We start from the raw sequence: 16,721 nt of genomic DNA on the forward strand, positions 1-16,721 counted from the left end.
ACGAATATAATCAGCAGTTGGATTTCCCATCGTTTTTTTTAAATATTATAACGTTCGGTTTTTCTTGCTCTAGAATCGTGTTTCATTATTAATTTTATGTATTCCGCTATTTTCGCCAGTATACATCGCCTGCATATGCTGAGGACCAAAATTGTTATCTTTTTTCTTATCGTACACTTCTCCTCAATTCTCTTCTTTTTTTCGTAGCTTTTCGATACTGTACAGGGTTACATTATATTTTAATTTTATTCTTATTCCTCGCTTAAAAATTAGTGACATTATAAATAAGAATAGATAAACAGTTGTTTCTCATGTTTCATAGTATTTATTAAAAATTCTTATAAACTGCCAATGTCGTTGAATCTCTTCAATTTTTCGGGGAATATGTCTTTGAATAAAACTGGATCGGCTCGGAACTCGACGGATTGTAGCGGCATAGAACCGTAAATCGATGAAAACTTATTAATACACTGCGTTCTTTCCAACATGTGCGTTAAATCTGCTGAGAGCATCTCGGTATTTGTACATTCCGGGCATCTGAACTTTTTCTTCGGAGTTACCTATGGCACATATTAGTAGAATGGGGAGTTTGTGTAAAATGAAACAATTTCATCGGTTGGGAACTCGCTATTAATTGATTCACACGTGCTTACCTTTATCGGAGACTTCCCCGTGACATTCGCTACTAAAAAATTCATTGCTATGTCTTCACAGTTCATATGCTCGTCCACCCATTCTTTAATATCTCCCGGCATGGCCGTTGTGTACATGTAATTCCAGTACTGAAAATCATACTCCTTTATTGTTACGAACTCCGGAGTTGGGCACGAATAAGTTTAGCAGGGCACTCGATCGAGGAGAACAAGTCCTTTGACGTTCGATCGATTGTTATGAACGATATAAACAGCCTGGGAGAGACGGTGACGAACGGAAAATGAACGTGCGTTAGGTCTCGGGATGGACAAGGATAATTGAACTTTTAGGGGATCTGAAATGGACGATTGTTTAGTGATACTTAATGATTAGACAGCGGGTTTTTATTTCACGATCAAAGTATTGAAATGTGCATAGCACGTTACGCGTAGTATTCGTAATGTTTCCTTACAAGTGCATAAAATCCGCTGTCTAATATAGAATAATACAGATAAATTGTTTGATTACTTTATGGTGGAAAGCCGCTCCTGTTAAAACCATCGAGATACTGTTGGTCCATTCGCTCTCGTATTTCCAGCAGTTCGTTCCATTATCCCACATATGGATTCTCGACGGGAATCCAACTATTCTGTCCGGAAATTCCCTCCATACCTGAATTTTGTTTCATATCAGTTTATTCTATTTAATACAATTAAGATATGCAAATCGTATCGTCAGACCTCGTAGGCGAATTCCACCTCGTCAGCAGTCAACATGATTATATCGTCGTCTATTGATAATACCGCTTCAGTTTCGATTTCATCGTACGGATAGAATCTATTCGAAAGCTTATTTTCTTTGGTTTGGATCACTTTTAATGGTTTATTCAATTTCGGCCACCTGGACGCTGTAAGAAAAGAGATTGTAAAAAAAGAAACTTGAACGTTAACATCTTTGATCGTGAAGTAGTTACAGTGAGGAGGATCTTTCCGTTGATTGTTCCATATAACAAGGACTTTCGACAGACTTGGTACCTTGATTAATTTATTGATTAATAAAAATAGTAATTCCAATCTATCGTAAGTTAAAATAACAGCTGTGAATCCTTTCGTCTTTGGCACGGTCACGGGTAGGAACAATGGAGACTTGGGATCCTGTAGAAAAAGTAAAATAGTAATCGCGATCCTTATCCTCGAAATATCGACGACATCGCAAAGTTCCTTTACAAGAGTGTTGATTTAAAATAATAATGAATATGCTTTCCTCGTGCGGTGGAACGTTCCAATAAGTGTAATCTCTTGTTAAATGCGGGAACACTCGATCGGACAATATTTCCAAAGTCGTCTCAGTTATTTTTTCCATCGATTTGAAGTATCTATTGTAGAGCCACGAAACTTGCTGTTGCAGCTCGTTAATTCGTTTCAGAGAGATCTTTTTCAATACCGGAACGATAGACAGAATGTCCACTTCACGTATAAATATCGCAGCCCTAGAACAAATAATTAATACGTATTTTTTTCGAAGGGAACTAATAGTTTTCCTTCATGCTTCTCACCGAGTCCAATCGATCGTTCCTTGGAACGGCATGATCAGCGAATCAGTTATAACTACAGGGATAGAATTGGCTGCCATACATTCCAGAAGTGTGCTCTGACCCAATCTTGCCCCTCGAATCACTAGACAAAACGTGGAAGTCTGAAAACAATTATTTTATTTAATTAACGATAAATAATAATCGATTTCCCTTTCTGGTTTGAGTAGAGCTTCTTCTAATTTCTTGTTTTACTTTTTACTTTGAAAAACCTACGTACTTGGAGAACACTTGGATATTTGTAAACCTCTTCCTCGCTGGAGCATCTAATAGTGCTGTTCATGGCACTGTAATGAGGACACGTTCCTAGAATTAGAATATCAGTAGGGGAGTTCAGTTTCACTTCGTTCAAATCCTGTTCAAATGCAGAATTTATGTTCATCTGAGATGAAATCACTAACCACCTCCTGAAAAAGGACGAATGTTAAGACTAAGTTAAATAATAATATATATCTAGACTGCATACCTAGTATCATTGAAATTTGAATCCAGAAAATTAACGAGAGGGCTGAAAACAGGTAGACTGATATCAAAGCCGATCCTGTGGGTCAGCGAAGACATTCCAGCTCCTGCGATCATCGCCTTTCCAATTGGAACATCGAGAATCGTGTTGTAATCTGGTACACTGCCAGGAACCATGTTAAATATCAAGTGATTCTCTCCATTGTTCCAGCTAGAATAATATAGAATATATATTGGAAACCTGTTGATCGTAGTTTCATTATTTCCCATATTAATTTGGTATATACTTAGTACGAACTCACAATGGTAAGGAGTTCAATGCCTGTGATACCTGTTGACCCCTCAATCTGTTCTGATTCAAGGTATCAATCGAAGGTATGAAGATGCAAGCCTCATAAGGGTTTGCAGTGTAAAACTTGCTCGATACGATGGTGTTCAGGATCTGATAAAATTCTTTGCTGGTTTGGCCAGTTATGGTTCTCCCGTTCGAGTCCACATAGTTCCTGGGCGGGTACACGTAAGCCAGTAGCTTGTTTCCTTGGCTCCCGCATCGATAGACATTAAAACAATTGAAGTAAGTGCAGGTCAAGTTCGTCGCCAGTGCCAAAGACGAGTCTGAGTCTATCGTTTGAATCGGTGCACTGTGGAGATCATTCAGAACGATCGCAGTGTGCTCCGATTGCTTCTGAGTCCCTCCGAATTTAATTATATGATAAATAGCCGTCAGGATTATGAATAAAGTGAAAGCGAGCAGGAATAGAGCGAACAGGTTTTGATAGTAAACGCGTAGCACTTTGTGCGACATTGTTCACTGGTTTCCACTTGTACGTTCGTTGAGGCCACGGTTAAATTAAAAGGGGAACAAAAATGCATATTAATGGCTCCATACGAGTGATTGTTATTAAAAAAACATACTAACACATGCGTATACTGGGAGTCACGTATGTGTTTGTGTCAAAGCCGGAATTCAGCCAGAGTATGGCTGTCATATGTATATCATATCATCAATAGGGGGAACTGGGGAGAACCATATGATCATCAGGACTTTGGAGAGGTTAATTTCTTCCTTCTTCTTCGATGTGCTCGACATTCCATCGGCATGAGTGAAAGCGAGAGAGTCGTAATCGTAAGGCGAATTTCGAGTTGCATCCTGGGTGATTCATATGATTAATCGATCAACATTAAAATCTGAACCTACTTCGTTCAATGTGAAATGCAGATGAGAAGCTTATTTATAACTTTACTGGAAAGAAATTATCTAAAATATGATAATAAAATATATAAATAAATTCTAAATTCGCCTATATAGAGTCGAGGAATGGGTAGCGTAACACGTGTTTGTGATCGAACGCAGTCTTTGTTTACTGTTTGATCTTTCAGTTATAAATTAAAAAATAATAATGCCTATTGACCAGAGGCGAATTAACGGTCCTGAGGTGTCCGTGCCCTATCACATTTATTCTGATTTAAATGCCACGAGTGAGAAAGTAAAATATGATCTTAGTGAAAGGGACGATAAACGGACTAATAGTGATATGAGAAAAATTTGTAAGATCCCCGTAATTGTTACTATTAAATAAAATCCACGACGGTGTTCATATAATTTATTGTTACAGTTTTAAAAACTGGTATCGTTAGTCAAGCAAAGGGTTCCGCGTACATAGAAATGGGGAACACTAAAGTAATTTGTTCGGTGTTCGATCCTCGAGAAGTGCCAAACAAGAATGGATATTGCGAGCAAGGGGAGATTTATTGTGAATTCAAGTTTGCCACTTTCTCGTGTCAAAAACGAAAGATTCATCAGCAGAACGCAGAGGAGAAGCAGTACAGCTTGATCTTGCAAAGAGCGTTAGAACCAGCAGTATGCTTGGTAAATATTTGTACTTTTACGTACATAGAATCAATCGACTAGATTTCTGTTACACGATGCTTTCTTATAGAATGAATTTCCCAACTTTCAAGTTGACGTGTATGCAATGGTATTAGATAATGCTGGATCTTCGTTAGCAGCTGCGATCATAGCTGCTAGCACTGCCCTGGCTAACGCCGGCGTTCCTATGTTCGGTTTAGTCACTGCTTCCACTATAGTGAGTATTAGTGTAGGAACAACTTGTTTCACAGTTATCTATATCTGTTTTAAAAGATATTCAATCGATTTCCTGAGTCTCATATCATTTTAATTTCTATTGAGAACGTAGGGTGTATACGGTGATCGTTATCTGATGGATCCAACTGATACTGAGGAAGCTATATGTAACACCCGGCCAGATAATGAGACTGATTTCAACCATGGTATCGTAACGTTAGCCAGTCTTCCGCAACATAATCAAGTTACCGAAGTATTATTAATCGGAAGCGTCGACGTTGACTCTGTTACACATGCGACAGAAGTATTAACGGCAGCTAACAAAGATATCTGCCCTGTGCTCGAACAATGCTTAGTTAAAACCATTATGAAGATGCATGGCTGAATGAAAGACGTTGAGAAATGTTTTCTAATGAAATGTATATTTCGTACAATAAAAACACGTTCGTCAATAAGTAGGATCGTTATGTATCTAGCCGCATATCATGTAATCTACGACGTATCAAAATGCTGCCTGAATCTGTCGAGAGTTATGAGCATTCTCAAGAATATAATCTTACGACTATCACTTCGGTCTCAAGATGCATCGTTCCTCGTGCCGCTATTATTTACAAACGACAAATTCTATTCGATCGGAAGGACGTTGATTACATTTGGTGCATGAACAAAGTAACTTTCTTAATTGATATTATATAAATTAAACGAGAAACTCTTACGTAGCGACTACCTCCCGATCAAGGCACCGCGTTATCGAGAAGACACAAGATTTCCGCCACGTGGCCCATTTCCGTTTTTCTAATTATCCTGACGAATTGGAAAAATCTGTCTTTGGAAATTGTTTCATCGATCTTAAGCTTCGAATATGTTAGCAAGTAACTTGTGACAGTTATTGCGAGAACGAATTTCGTGACAAGTGTAAACGCTACCGATCGCGTTCACCGTTCTCAGAGATTCGCCAGTTACTTGTTAACGTATGCACTCTTTTACAAAATATCTTACCGACGTGATTACATATATCGAAAAATAAAGTCACTGTTTCTTGAAGCTCTTCAAGATGGGATAGATGTTATCGAATGCTTCGTAAATTTCCTGCCTCACTTTTGCTCCTGTTCAAATAACAATCGGAACGTTAGATTAAATAAGACAAGCGATAAATTATAAATGATATATGCGCACCTGTTAAGACTACTTTTCCTGATACAAATATAAGCAATACTATCCTGGGTTTGACCATTCGATATATTAACCCAGGGAAGAGTTCCGGTTCGTACGAAGAGAATTGTCCGTGAGTGAGTACCAAACCTTCAAGCCTAATTGGAAATTTTACGTCACAGCTGCCCACCATATTCTGTATTTTGAAATCGAGGAACTTCGCCTAAAAGGAAATCGAATTAGATTAGCAACTCAATCCTTTGCCAGTTTTCCTGGCAGTAAAATAATTAATAACTGTTTACTAACAGGGAATCCAAGCTTCTGAATGATCCTGGCGTATTTCCTCGCGGCCAATCGAGAATCCTCTTCGCTCTTCGCTCCAGTGCAAACCATCTTCCCACTGCTGAATATCAGAGCTGTGGTTCTCGGATCTCTTATCCTCATAATAACTGCAGCGAATCTCTTCGGATTGTATTCAGCATTCCTCGCGTGCAGAGCTATTTTCTTCAAGTCTAGTTTGCAGTTCAAGTTAACTGTAGAAACAATATTCCTGTAATATTTATATCGTTAAGATCGAAGATGATATCGCCTGGATTTGAACAAAGTCACTTACTGTAGTTGTGGTAAAATTCCTGGGTCTGCTGAAGCAGGAGTCATAGGCGTCATCGGGCCAGGAGTCGATGGTCCTATGGATGGAGGAGCTATATGACTATTGTTTTGTACTAAAGGAGACATCATATTTTGCTAGAATCAAATTAATTTCGTTAAGACCAAATCAAGCAATTGAATCATAAGTCAGACAAATTCTTCAATTACTTACTGGTGTTTGAGGTTGCATAAGGCTTTGTGGTGTGGCAAATGTAGACGTAGTCCCATAAGAATGCATTGTCTTCTGTGGCGTTCCAATCATAAGCATTCCACCTTGGATGCTTGGACTCATCGTTTGCAACTGCTGCATCTGGTACTGCTGCTGGGATTGTTGTTGTTGAGGCTGCTGTTGCTGTTGTGGTTGCTGCTGCTGCTGTTGCAGAGCATTAGGCAAAATTTGCTGATCCTCTTCTGGTTGATGTAAAGGTGTACCTATGCTGGGTATACTAAACCCAGGGCTAGGTAGCATCTGATCCATGTTTACGTGTTTTCTTACAAATTATTGAACACAAACAATATTTCAAACCAGTTCATAAGCAAACACACTGGTGACAATCTTTAAGGTCATCGTTCGACAACGGTTTAGTCGAAGAATACAATATTTACAGGTTGTATTTCTTCGGAGAAGTAAATCAGCGAAGTTTCTTTGCTTAGACTGACACAATTAACGGACGCACTTTTTATATAAAAATATAGTTACATTTCTATCGTAGCCTAAGGTCCATTTATATTTTTTTATTCAATACTCTTTATTTACAATACTCTACGTTACGTTGAATACTACTACATGGATCGTGGACACATGCACGGATCGTTGCTGGGTCTGGGTGATGGGACAAAAGCATCAGAGAGAAGGGGATAGCTGACCTGGGTGACAGGTAGTGGTGGACGAGCAGTGTTTCTCACTCCATTTTTGGGCAAATATATTTTGGGCATATTTTCTTATGTTCAAAAATCGCACTCGTTGGAGTTGCACGGTAATTTCCATAGTACTTTCTTACAAGTTGTAACATATACAATTTAACTTATTGCGATGAAAGTCAACTTAAGAATTTGTACATTTTTTATTTGAATAGCAATTCTTTTCTCAAAATTTTGTCAACTATACAAAGAGAAAGGAAATATCCTCTCTGTTATAAAAATTATAATAGAGGAAGCACGGAGATTTTTGAAATGTTCATTTATTATATAAAATGAAAGAGAAATTCAGAAAATTCATAAAAATCTCCGGTCAAAATTATTTTATATTTGATTTAGGCGTTTATGAGCTGCTTTGTTCAGCTACGAAAGGTTGAGAAATACTGGTTTAGAAAAAGCGTGGTTTTCTGGTCTTCTCAGGCTCAGGGTTCGGGCTTTGTTGGTATTGGTATTGGTACATATTATGGGTTCGGCGTTCGACCACGCTCGATCCGCTCGATGTGAGGAATCCGAGACAAGGCACTTTCGAAGCTCCTCTCTACATTGATAAGTGAAAGAAAATTCAATTGTTTACATTGGCGCGTATCACCTAGCGAAATCCTGACGATCTTCAAAACTGACGAGCCAAAAGCCAATTGCCAAAATAAGTAATTCAAAGGACGCGAGTATGCCGCCGAAGTGTAAATTCCAAGAAGGTATCGTTCATTTCTACTTCGGCTTTGTTCAAAGTTTCTACGTATATATGAACCTTCCTCCTGATTTTGCCTCTAATAAATACGTATTCGTTTCCAGGGGAGAAGGTATTGTGTTTCCACGGACCATTAATTTACGAAGCTAAATGCCTAAAGTCGTCCATTACCAAGGAGAAGCAAATTAAATACTTCATTCACTATGCTGGTTGGAACAAGAAGTGAGTCTCTTTTCATAATCTGTTCGTAGTAAGGTTAAAGTCCGAAATTGTAAATATGAACGAAATGCGAATAGTTGGGACGAATGGGTTCCGGAGAGTAGAGTCCTCAAGTACAACGAGGCGAACGTGCAGAAGCAAAGAGAGGTTCAGAGAGCTCATTCGAGCCAGCAGTCGACTCAGAAAACTAAGAAGGGAAGCACTTCCTCCAAGACACAGGCCCGTAGGAGTGAAGGAACACGTGAAAAGGATACGGATAGCAGAGCTAGTACCCCTGTGGCACCGGTTGACAAAAATGTTAGCCGTTTCAGTAAAGGTACTAGTAGTAGCGCGACGCCATCCTCGTCTCATGATTCATCCTCGGATCCACCTCGCAAGAAACGAAGGTTCGTGTTCCAGTGCAGTTTTATTTTCACTGAAACGTTTGACCCATTTCTAAAAATGTTATAAATCGAATTATTGTAGCCGGTTAGAGCCATCGGGTGAAACAGAGGAATACCTGACTAAAGTTGAAGTTAAAATTAAAATACCTGAGGAACTGAAATATGTGCTCATTGACGAATCAGAAGTAATATTGAAACATCATAAATTACCTGCTTTACCTGTGAAAAATACAGTAGACAAGATCTTAGACGATTATGTAGAGTCGAAATCATCAGGAAAAGGTGATTCTGTGAGGTAGATATATATCAACACTATCTAAACATGATTAGATTGCAGATTTAATGTTCATATTGATACTTAATTTTCATTATTTTTCCAGAGAAAGTACATTAGAAATAACGAAGGGTATCCGCGAATACTTCAACATCTCGCTAGGCTTACAATTGTTATACAAGTGGGAACGACCGCAGTTCATCCAAATTATGAATGAGAATCCTGAAACACTGCCCAGCCAATTATACGGTGCATTCCATCTACTGAGGCTATTTGGTATATAATTTTCTCTAGTATACAATGATTCCTATTACAAAACACTTCGAAACAGAATAACTCTTCTAATATTGGACCAAACAAATTAATTTTTTGTGAGATGTTGCGAGACCTGCAGTTTGGAACATTAATTGCAATATTTTTCCAGTGAGACTCGGAGGAATGTTGTCGTACACGACACTGGACGAAAGGAGCATACAACTATTATTATCTCATTTCCATGATTTCTTACAATACTTACAAAAAAATAATACCGAGCTTTTCAATCTCCAACAAGACTATGCAGACTCGCCACCCGATTATCATAGGAAGTACGCCTAAGTTAGTATAAGCGATTTGAATACTTTCAATCCTATCAAGCAATATATCTCATAAAAGAGCTACAACTTTTATTTCCGAAACTTGTGTATATTGTTAGCGATATCACTGGGACGATGTATTTTAAGAGAAAATTATAACAGATCATTGAATATTGTTTGAGATATTTCAAATTTAGTTCTTTAAGTTTTGCAACTGTACAAAAATCGATCGATTCACACTAAAACGACACACATCATTTATTGTAAATACGATGTACCATCGCTTAATTACAATTTTATACATACTTGAATCTAATTAAATAAGCAAACTTTTAACAAATACAGTACAATTTAAATATACGTTTTCGACTACAGTAATTTCAAAATTCTGTCTCGTACGAACGTGCGTGTATAAGTGTTTCAGTCATAATTACTATACGATCAGCTATTCGAAATTGTAAAGTCTGACGAAGAGATCGAAACGTAAATGTATGGTACGCTGTTGTAAATCTTAATATTAAAAATTTGATATGATCTACAGACTGCGGATTTTTATGGAAAATAAAACTTATCAATTTGAAAAATGTATTTTAAAATCCGCTGTTTAATGATCGAGTACTAAAATATGATGTCTCGTACAGATACGAAGCAAGAAATTAGAATATCGTTTATCTGGATCGATGATACGTTTTATACATTGTTAGATGATTTTTCTTGTATTCAAGGTGCAGAGACGCACATACACACACACACTGGCTATCGATACAGCCGGATTACTACGTGCCTCCATGAAAATCGACGCGAGAGTTATTATACGTACAGTTAAATGCGTACACAAACGTATCGTCTGGCCTACAAACATCGGGTCAGTCAGTCAGTGACAAGAAAAAATGGCGGATGTCGAGTTGAACGTCGACAACCTGATACAAAGATTATTGGAAGGTACGTGATAAAAAGCGAGACCCCTATTTAAACAAAGTGTGAAATTGGTTTTCGTTAATGTCATCTACAAATTGGTGTACGTTCTCGCGATAATATTTACGGTAATACCCAGTGAAAATCGTTCGATAAGAAGTCGCGCCGCGGACGTCCAGTATATACGTACGTAGATTATGTATACAGTTTTCTTTCCAGCCGAAGGAAGATTAAAATTGTGCGGGTCGTATAGTTTTCTGTGACATTCGATATATTTGCGCGTTACGCGAGTACCCGGTTTATCGCACGAGTCTTTTTCCTCGTTGGACTCGCGGGGCCAGTACGTACGTACGTTCAAAGAAAATTAGAATAGAGAGACAGAGAGAGAGAGGAAAAAATGAAGCGATATCGATTTTTCAATGTTGTTTATCGTGATCGTTTTAAAAAAAAGTTGCCGGTCGGCTGTTCGGATTTATTCCGCGCCTCTCTTTTTATTTTCTCAGAGGGTTTCGAAACTATTTCCTTTTGTTTGTTCTCTTTTTCTCATGCTACATGCTCGGAACTCTTCGCGGTAAAGTATACCACACGCAGAAAGACCAGGTTCAGAAGAAAGCCAAGCTAAAAGATATTTTCTCGTCGGATTTTGTCGGTACGCAACAACAAGGAAACTACCCCAAAAATAGTAGTTTACTTTTCTCCGTTCTATTTAGTTGCGTCTATATTTTATATCTCATACCTGCCTAAACGTCGTGCGTGAACGCCTCTCGCAATCGTTTGCTTATGACATTACAATTGTAAAATGATGTAGAAGCTAGACATAGTCTTGTGGCACTTGCAACATCGATACTCCAACTACTCGTGTGTCGTCTTCGTTCCCTGACTGTGTCTCGTTGCATTCGTAACAGCCTCACCAGCTTTTTATCTCACATCATTAGACTCTTTTTGTTATACATTCTGTCGACCAGAATCGACAAACGTGTCAGTCACTGTGTTAGCTTATAAGATCCTAAAATCATCTCCGCTCTCGTTCAAACTCCCAATAATAGTCTCACCTTAATAAAACTTTCAATATTAACTTTTGGAACTGTTCAGGAAAACGTACAGCTCAAGTCGCTTCTCACTGGAGGAAAATGAGATTCAAGTTGCATGTAAAACACTGCTTGAACGCTGGTTAATTGCATGCTTCAAATATGTGACACTCGTCAGTGTTAATTCAGCTTCTGTAAAGACAGTTTGTACCTCCGTAGACTGAATTCGACATGTCTCCTAAATCCTGCAAATCTTTATAATGCAGGAGTGTACGATAAAAAACAATCTACACGGTTGATGTACCAGTAATTGTTCTCTGGCTCACAACCAGTATTACAAGTCTACATAAAAATTAACTGATTGTAAATCAGGTGTGTTTGAAAGGAGACGAGGTTTGGTTTTTTACTGAAAATTACGGAGGTACTACTTGTTTTTCATTCTCGAGAATCAGCCTTCTCAGTTTTAAAGCTCTTCCAGCACAAATAAATATGTTTTCTTTCTCAATGTGTTTACTTGGACGTCCCAGCATAATTTGTATAAATGTATGAATCGCAACACTTTCCAGCATTGTTCGTTGTGACCGTCTTTAGTTTGTTATATCTAAACGATGATTAATATACGTATTATCATACGATAAGAAGTTCGACCTTCCGAGAGACACAAAGAAGTAAATTATTCGCAACGCTTGGCGAAGAACGACTATTTTGATCTTTTCTGCGTGTTTCACGGTACTTATCGCTAAATTTACATGCAACGCGAATTGATAAGAATTGAGAACGAGAGTCTTAAAGTGTCGTGCGTGAACACGATTTTAAAATACGTTCAGTTTCCGTAAATAAGTAGAATATTAATAGACCGTTTACGAAATCTTTACCGCTCTTCCGGCAGAAGAACCGTCTGTCTCTCACGTTTCTATCTCGATGTTAATCATGGTGCTTAGATGCCCGTTGATGTGACCTTGCTGATACGGAGTTTTCCGATAAATCAGCCACCGGCCCAGTTTAACCGCACCGTAAATTCTTTTGTAGCTATTAATAATTCAGTGACACTGATACAAGGTTCCGAGGAAGAGATAATATGCGAACGAAATTTTCATGTTTTCTCTTTCGCATAATAATATTAAGCCGCGTAGCTGGCAAAGTGAACGCGAAATTCGTATAAGCGCGTTTCTTTTTCCTGTATTTTTAGATGACTCAAGATCAAATGTCGATAGAAACAGTCTTTCAATGAGAGTTTCTAGTTCTGGGAATTGGTAGAATTTTTATTGAGTAATTATAGTACCATCTGCTTTAATTTACTATTTAACTTTCTTGAGCAATAGGTAAGGATTCATTAATGAATGACCATTTACATTTTTTTCACACGGTGTTATTCTTGTGTCAACATTTTTTATCTGCACACAGAGATCCCATTAACAGTCGTACGAATGGTTTCCTTCAGTTCTTCTGTTATTTGTGAATTGATACCAAATCATTATACAAACATGAGGAACTGAACGAGATACAAATCATAGAATAGATCAGTAAATTTGAATCCAGATTACATTTTCTAAATTGATTATGTTATTTTGAATAAAATGCATGACATTGGATTTTTAAGAAAGCAGAAAAAGAAACGCAGTACGATTTAGAGTATTTATAGGAATTTCGCTGGTGGTATATCCGCGTGTCACGATCAATGGGTGTGTATACACGTGACAAGAAGCGAAGCTGGCTTCGAGCTTTTGTTTTCGACTATTCCGCAAGTTTACGCTCATATACGACGCATTATTCGAACTCATACAGTCACCTAATCCTTTCGAAGCATTATAACTACCAGCGTGTGCGACAACCTTTTGTGTTCCCGATTGTTGCATCAGACGAATACCTATGCATCGCATCGCTTGATGTTTTTATCAGGATCGAACATCCTCTCGGACTACACGAGAACTCGTTTACAGTCCACCTCTGACGATAATCGTCTAAAAATAATTATTGAGAATGGACCAGTAAAAATCGTGCAGCTCATACATTCGTGGAAGTTTCCGAATCGAAATTCCCACCGATGAGATCGACTGGACTCTTTGCTGCGAGAGTAGGTAACTGACTGTAAATAACGACCTTTCCAAGCCGATCGAAACTCGTTAGATAGCCAACCCCGGAACCATGTCGTGTGCATAAGTACGTATACATACATATATATAAAAGCAGAGAACGATAGGAACGATCCGTGTAATCGTATTGCCCTTGCCCCCTTTTGGAAATCGGTTACTCGCCGGTCGAATCGCACCTTCATGCTCCAGCGTAGAATTATTATGCTCGATGTACCCGAACAAAAACAGAATTGCGACTCTCGCGAGCGACGTCGACCCACCCCCAAACCCGACATGAGAATCGAGAGGGAAATTGCATTTAAATGTACGAATTTTTCGGCGCAGTTCGAGGATGCCGGCCAGGAAAGACGGTTTTAATGTCCGAAGGCGAGGTGCGCGGACTTTGCCTCAAGTCCAGGGAGATTTTCCTCCAACAGCCGATCCTCCTGGAGCTCGAAGCGCCGCTTAAGATCTGTGGCGACATCCACGGCCAGTACACCGACCTGTTACGACTGTTCGAGTATGGCGGTTTCCCGCCGGAAGCGAACTACCTGTTCCTCGGGGATTACGTTGATCGAGGGAAGCAGTCGCTGGAGACGATATGCCTGTTGCTCGCGTACAAGATCAAATACCCGGAGAACTTCTTCCTGTTACGCGGTAACCACGAGTGCGCGAGCATAAACAGGATATACGGGTTCTACGACGAGTGCAAGAGACGGTACAATATCAAGCTGTGGAAGACGTTCACCGACTGCTTCAATTGTCTGCCGATTGCGGCGATCATCGACGAGAAGATATTCTGTTGCCACGGTGGTCTCAGTCCAGACCTTCAGGTATTAAGAATTTGAATATCTGTACTATAGGCGAATCTTTATTTATCACAATGAAGGGTGTGTTGGCCTTGTCGATACCGCGATATGCACTGCATAGAAAATACTAGAAAGCCGCAATTTCTCCATTTTTAGGCTAGTCGACGTATCGACGTTTAGTGACGATTCCGCGAGAAATCAAACCGGTTACGTGACTTGAGAATCGTCACTGAAACCGTCGAGGCCTTAGATTTTGCTCTATTTCTTAGTCGCAGGTACTCAAGGACGCTCGCGAGAAGCACTCGTGTTCAACTTTAAATGCATTCGTATCTACGTAATTGTTAACATGATTCTCTCAGAAATAGAATCGAATAGCATAAAACCATATTTTTATGAATCTAATGATATTCTGCCTTATTCCTCTACTATCAGAGTACATTACTCTCTTTAATTAACGTTTATTGTAAATTTCATAAATGATCGAAGAAAATGAATTTTCACGCGAACGTCCTTAAGGTACATGCGAAGATAATAGAAAGTTTTATGACGAGAGCATACGCGCTCTATACTTAGAACAGAATTCTATCTCGGGTTTTTCGCGTGCTAAAACTGGTCGCAAGCAAAATTATTCGCACGCGACTGTTAACAGGTTTATATAATCCAATGTTCGAAGCTGGCTGCAGCCATGAATCAATTAGGCAAATGAAATTTACGTTTAAGGTAGTTGAAGACAGCACTAATTTTTATAGCACACAATGCAACGATCAAAATTCATCTCTTTTAATAGATGATTTTCAGAAATTCATCGTAGTTTTTCCATTTTATTTTCATGCCTAATTTAGTAGGACAACGACTACCTTAACAGACGTATTTCATTTTTATTTCGAACGTCCATACTGTAAAAAAATATACCGCTGAGAGTATCGATCTTCTATTTATACTTAACGTAAGAAGGAAAATATTTAAAGTCTGACCCCCGATTAAATGTCGCAAGACGAATATCTTCGCGAGGCGGATTATCGATCTTTCACCCGTTCGCGTATTTTTATAAATAAACCTGCAAGCTGAATTCCTTCGAAACTTATAGTAAATACGTTTGTCTCGTCTTGTTTGCCAACAGAATATGGAACAGATCAAGAGAATTATGCGTCCGACAGATGTACCTGACACTGGCCTCCTCTGCGACTTGTTATGGTCGGATCCAGACAAAGAAGTCCAGGTATAACATTACTTCGTTACGTAATATCCATTACGTTTACATGACGCAACACAAGGCTTACTACAGCTGGAGGAGCTATCGTTACACAATGGACAGTTATCGATAGTTTCACTGCTCTAAGAAACGATCGATGGTTCTCCACGACGTGTACCAAGAAGACCGTTTCGCTTGATTGTTGCAGGGATGGGGCGAGAACGACAGAGGGGTGTCGTTCACGTTTGGCCCCGACGTCGTGTCGAAGTTTTTAAGCCGACACGACATGGACTTGATATGCAGGGCGCATCAAGTGGTCGAAGACGGCTACGAGTTCTTCGCGAAACGGCAATTGGTCACGTTGTTCTCCGCGCCGAACTACTGCGGGGAGTTCGACAACGCCGGCGGGATGATGAGCGTCGACGAGACTCTGATGTGCAGTTTCCAGGTACTTTTCTTTACTTATATATATCGTGCAGCGTTCAATCTTCACTTCCTACGCATTCATCATAGACAAATAACTAGACTGTGGGTTTTATGCGTTTATGTACGTGAACGATATATACGATTTGATATCCAATGAAATGCATATTGTATACATTGTGATTTTTAAAATACAAAATAAGTTCCTATTTAAATTTCATTTTCTACGGTCACATTGGAAATAGATTACTTGGATAAATATTCGCAGTCTACATATAAGAATAGACCGAGTGCCCAAATGAGAGACTCGACAGAGTTTCTATTTTTTCCTATTGCTATGTGAGAGGTAGAAATTTTGCTGAAGCACATTTTCTCTATCTTTTACGAGATCAACAAAAATATATTGGACGCTCCGTCTATTTTCTTATGTCTATGGCGTCGTTACTCGTTAGCTGAATTTCGTTGAATCGTTGCACGATCTTTACTGCATCTTCATTCACTGGTTTCATGTTTACAATTGTTTCCTTCTGGTTGATATTGATTTTTCTTATTAATACTAAACCTACCATATAGTTAAAGTTGTAATTATTATTTAAGTTGCTGCCAAACTAAACTACCGATTGCACTCAAATATAAAAAGTATAAATATAGTA

At 38.8% G+C, this 16,721-nt stretch overlaps 5 protein-coding genes across 10 annotated transcripts in view; 3 read left to right on the forward strand and 2 right to left on the reverse strand.

Moving 5' to 3' along the window:
- Positions 1-302: 302 nt before the first annotated feature.
- On the reverse strand, positions 303-3,658 carry sotv (exostosin glycosyltransferase sotv). 2 transcript variants are annotated; one of them, XM_018020716.2, is made up of 10 exons: positions 2,989-3,655; positions 2,691-2,897; positions 2,445-2,631; positions 2,189-2,328; positions 1,897-2,122; positions 1,607-1,787; positions 1,374-1,540; positions 1,162-1,305; positions 654-782; positions 303-560 (listed from the first exon to the last, which is right to left on the reverse strand). In XM_018020716.2, exons 1-10 carry the CDS (start codon positions 3,489-3,491, stop codon positions 339-341), a joined length of 2,106 nt encoding a protein of 701 aa, XP_017876205.1. In that variant the 5' UTR covers positions 3,492-3,655; the 3' UTR covers positions 303-338. The 2 variants fall into 2 exon arrangements, with proteins under 2 accessions (XP_017876205.1, XP_026667479.1); XM_026811678.1 differs by lacking the exons at positions 303-560; positions 654-782 and adding an exon at positions 789-988 and having other exon boundaries at positions 2,989-3,658.
- On the forward strand, positions 3,657-5,227 carry LOC108622681 (exosome complex component MTR3). Its single transcript, XM_018020724.2, has 5 exons — positions 3,657-3,740; positions 4,067-4,234; positions 4,303-4,556; positions 4,627-4,773; positions 4,885-5,227. The coding sequence occupies exons 2-5, from the start codon at positions 4,087-4,089 to the stop codon at positions 5,155-5,157; spliced, it is 822 nt and encodes a 273-aa protein (XP_017876213.1). The 5' UTR covers positions 3,657-3,740; positions 4,067-4,086; the 3' UTR covers positions 5,158-5,227.
- Positions 5,176-7,372, reverse strand: Tbp (TATA binding protein). 2 transcript variants are annotated; one of them, XM_018020723.2, is made up of 6 exons: positions 6,745-7,372; positions 6,538-6,668; positions 6,231-6,474; positions 5,949-6,147; positions 5,772-5,878; positions 5,176-5,576 (listed from the first exon to the last, which is right to left on the reverse strand). In XM_018020723.2, the coding sequence occupies exons 1-5, from the start codon at positions 7,048-7,050 to the stop codon at positions 5,802-5,804; spliced, it is 957 nt and encodes a 318-aa protein (XP_017876212.1). In that variant the 5' UTR covers positions 7,051-7,372; the 3' UTR covers positions 5,176-5,576; positions 5,772-5,801. The 2 variants fall into 2 exon arrangements, with proteins under 2 accessions (XP_017876212.1, XP_026667482.1); XM_026811681.1 differs by having other exon boundaries at positions 5,176-5,878; positions 6,745-7,370.
- Positions 7,373-7,455: 83 nt separating this feature from the next.
- On the forward strand, positions 7,456-9,800 carry MRG15 (mortality factor 4-like). Its single transcript, XM_018020721.2, has 7 exons — positions 7,456-7,549; positions 7,911-8,185; positions 8,283-8,400; positions 8,475-8,783; positions 8,863-9,075; positions 9,161-9,330; positions 9,479-9,800. The coding sequence occupies exons 2-7, from the start codon at positions 8,158-8,160 to the stop codon at positions 9,649-9,651; spliced, it is 1,011 nt and encodes a 336-aa protein (XP_017876210.1). The 5' UTR covers positions 7,456-7,549; positions 7,911-8,157; the 3' UTR covers positions 9,652-9,800.
- A 574-nt stretch (positions 9,801-10,374) lies between these two features.
- Positions 10,375-16,721, forward strand: part of LOC108622678 (serine/threonine-protein phosphatase PP1-beta catalytic subunit) — an 11,223-nt gene continuing 4,876 nt past the window's right edge. Inside the window, exons 1-5 of one of the 4 annotated variants that reach the window (XM_018020718.2) lie at positions 10,375-10,571; positions 11,122-11,193; positions 13,990-14,477; positions 15,574-15,672; positions 15,854-16,093. In XM_018020718.2, the coding sequence (XP_017876207.1) occupies positions 10,520-10,571; positions 11,122-11,193; positions 13,990-14,477; positions 15,574-15,672; positions 15,854-16,093 (951 nt within the window). In that variant the 5' untranslated portion in view covers positions 10,375-10,519. The other 3 variants (XM_026811679.1, XM_018020719.2, XM_018020720.2) reach the window with 3 other exon arrangements.

The sequence above is a fragment of the Ceratina calcarata genome, unplaced genomic scaffold (assembly GCF_001652005.2).
Source record: "Ceratina calcarata isolate Rehan_Ccalc_2016 unplaced genomic scaffold, ASM165200v1 scaffold233.2, whole genome shotgun sequence".
NCBI lineage: Eukaryota > Metazoa > Arthropoda > Insecta > Hymenoptera > Apidae > Ceratina > Ceratina calcarata.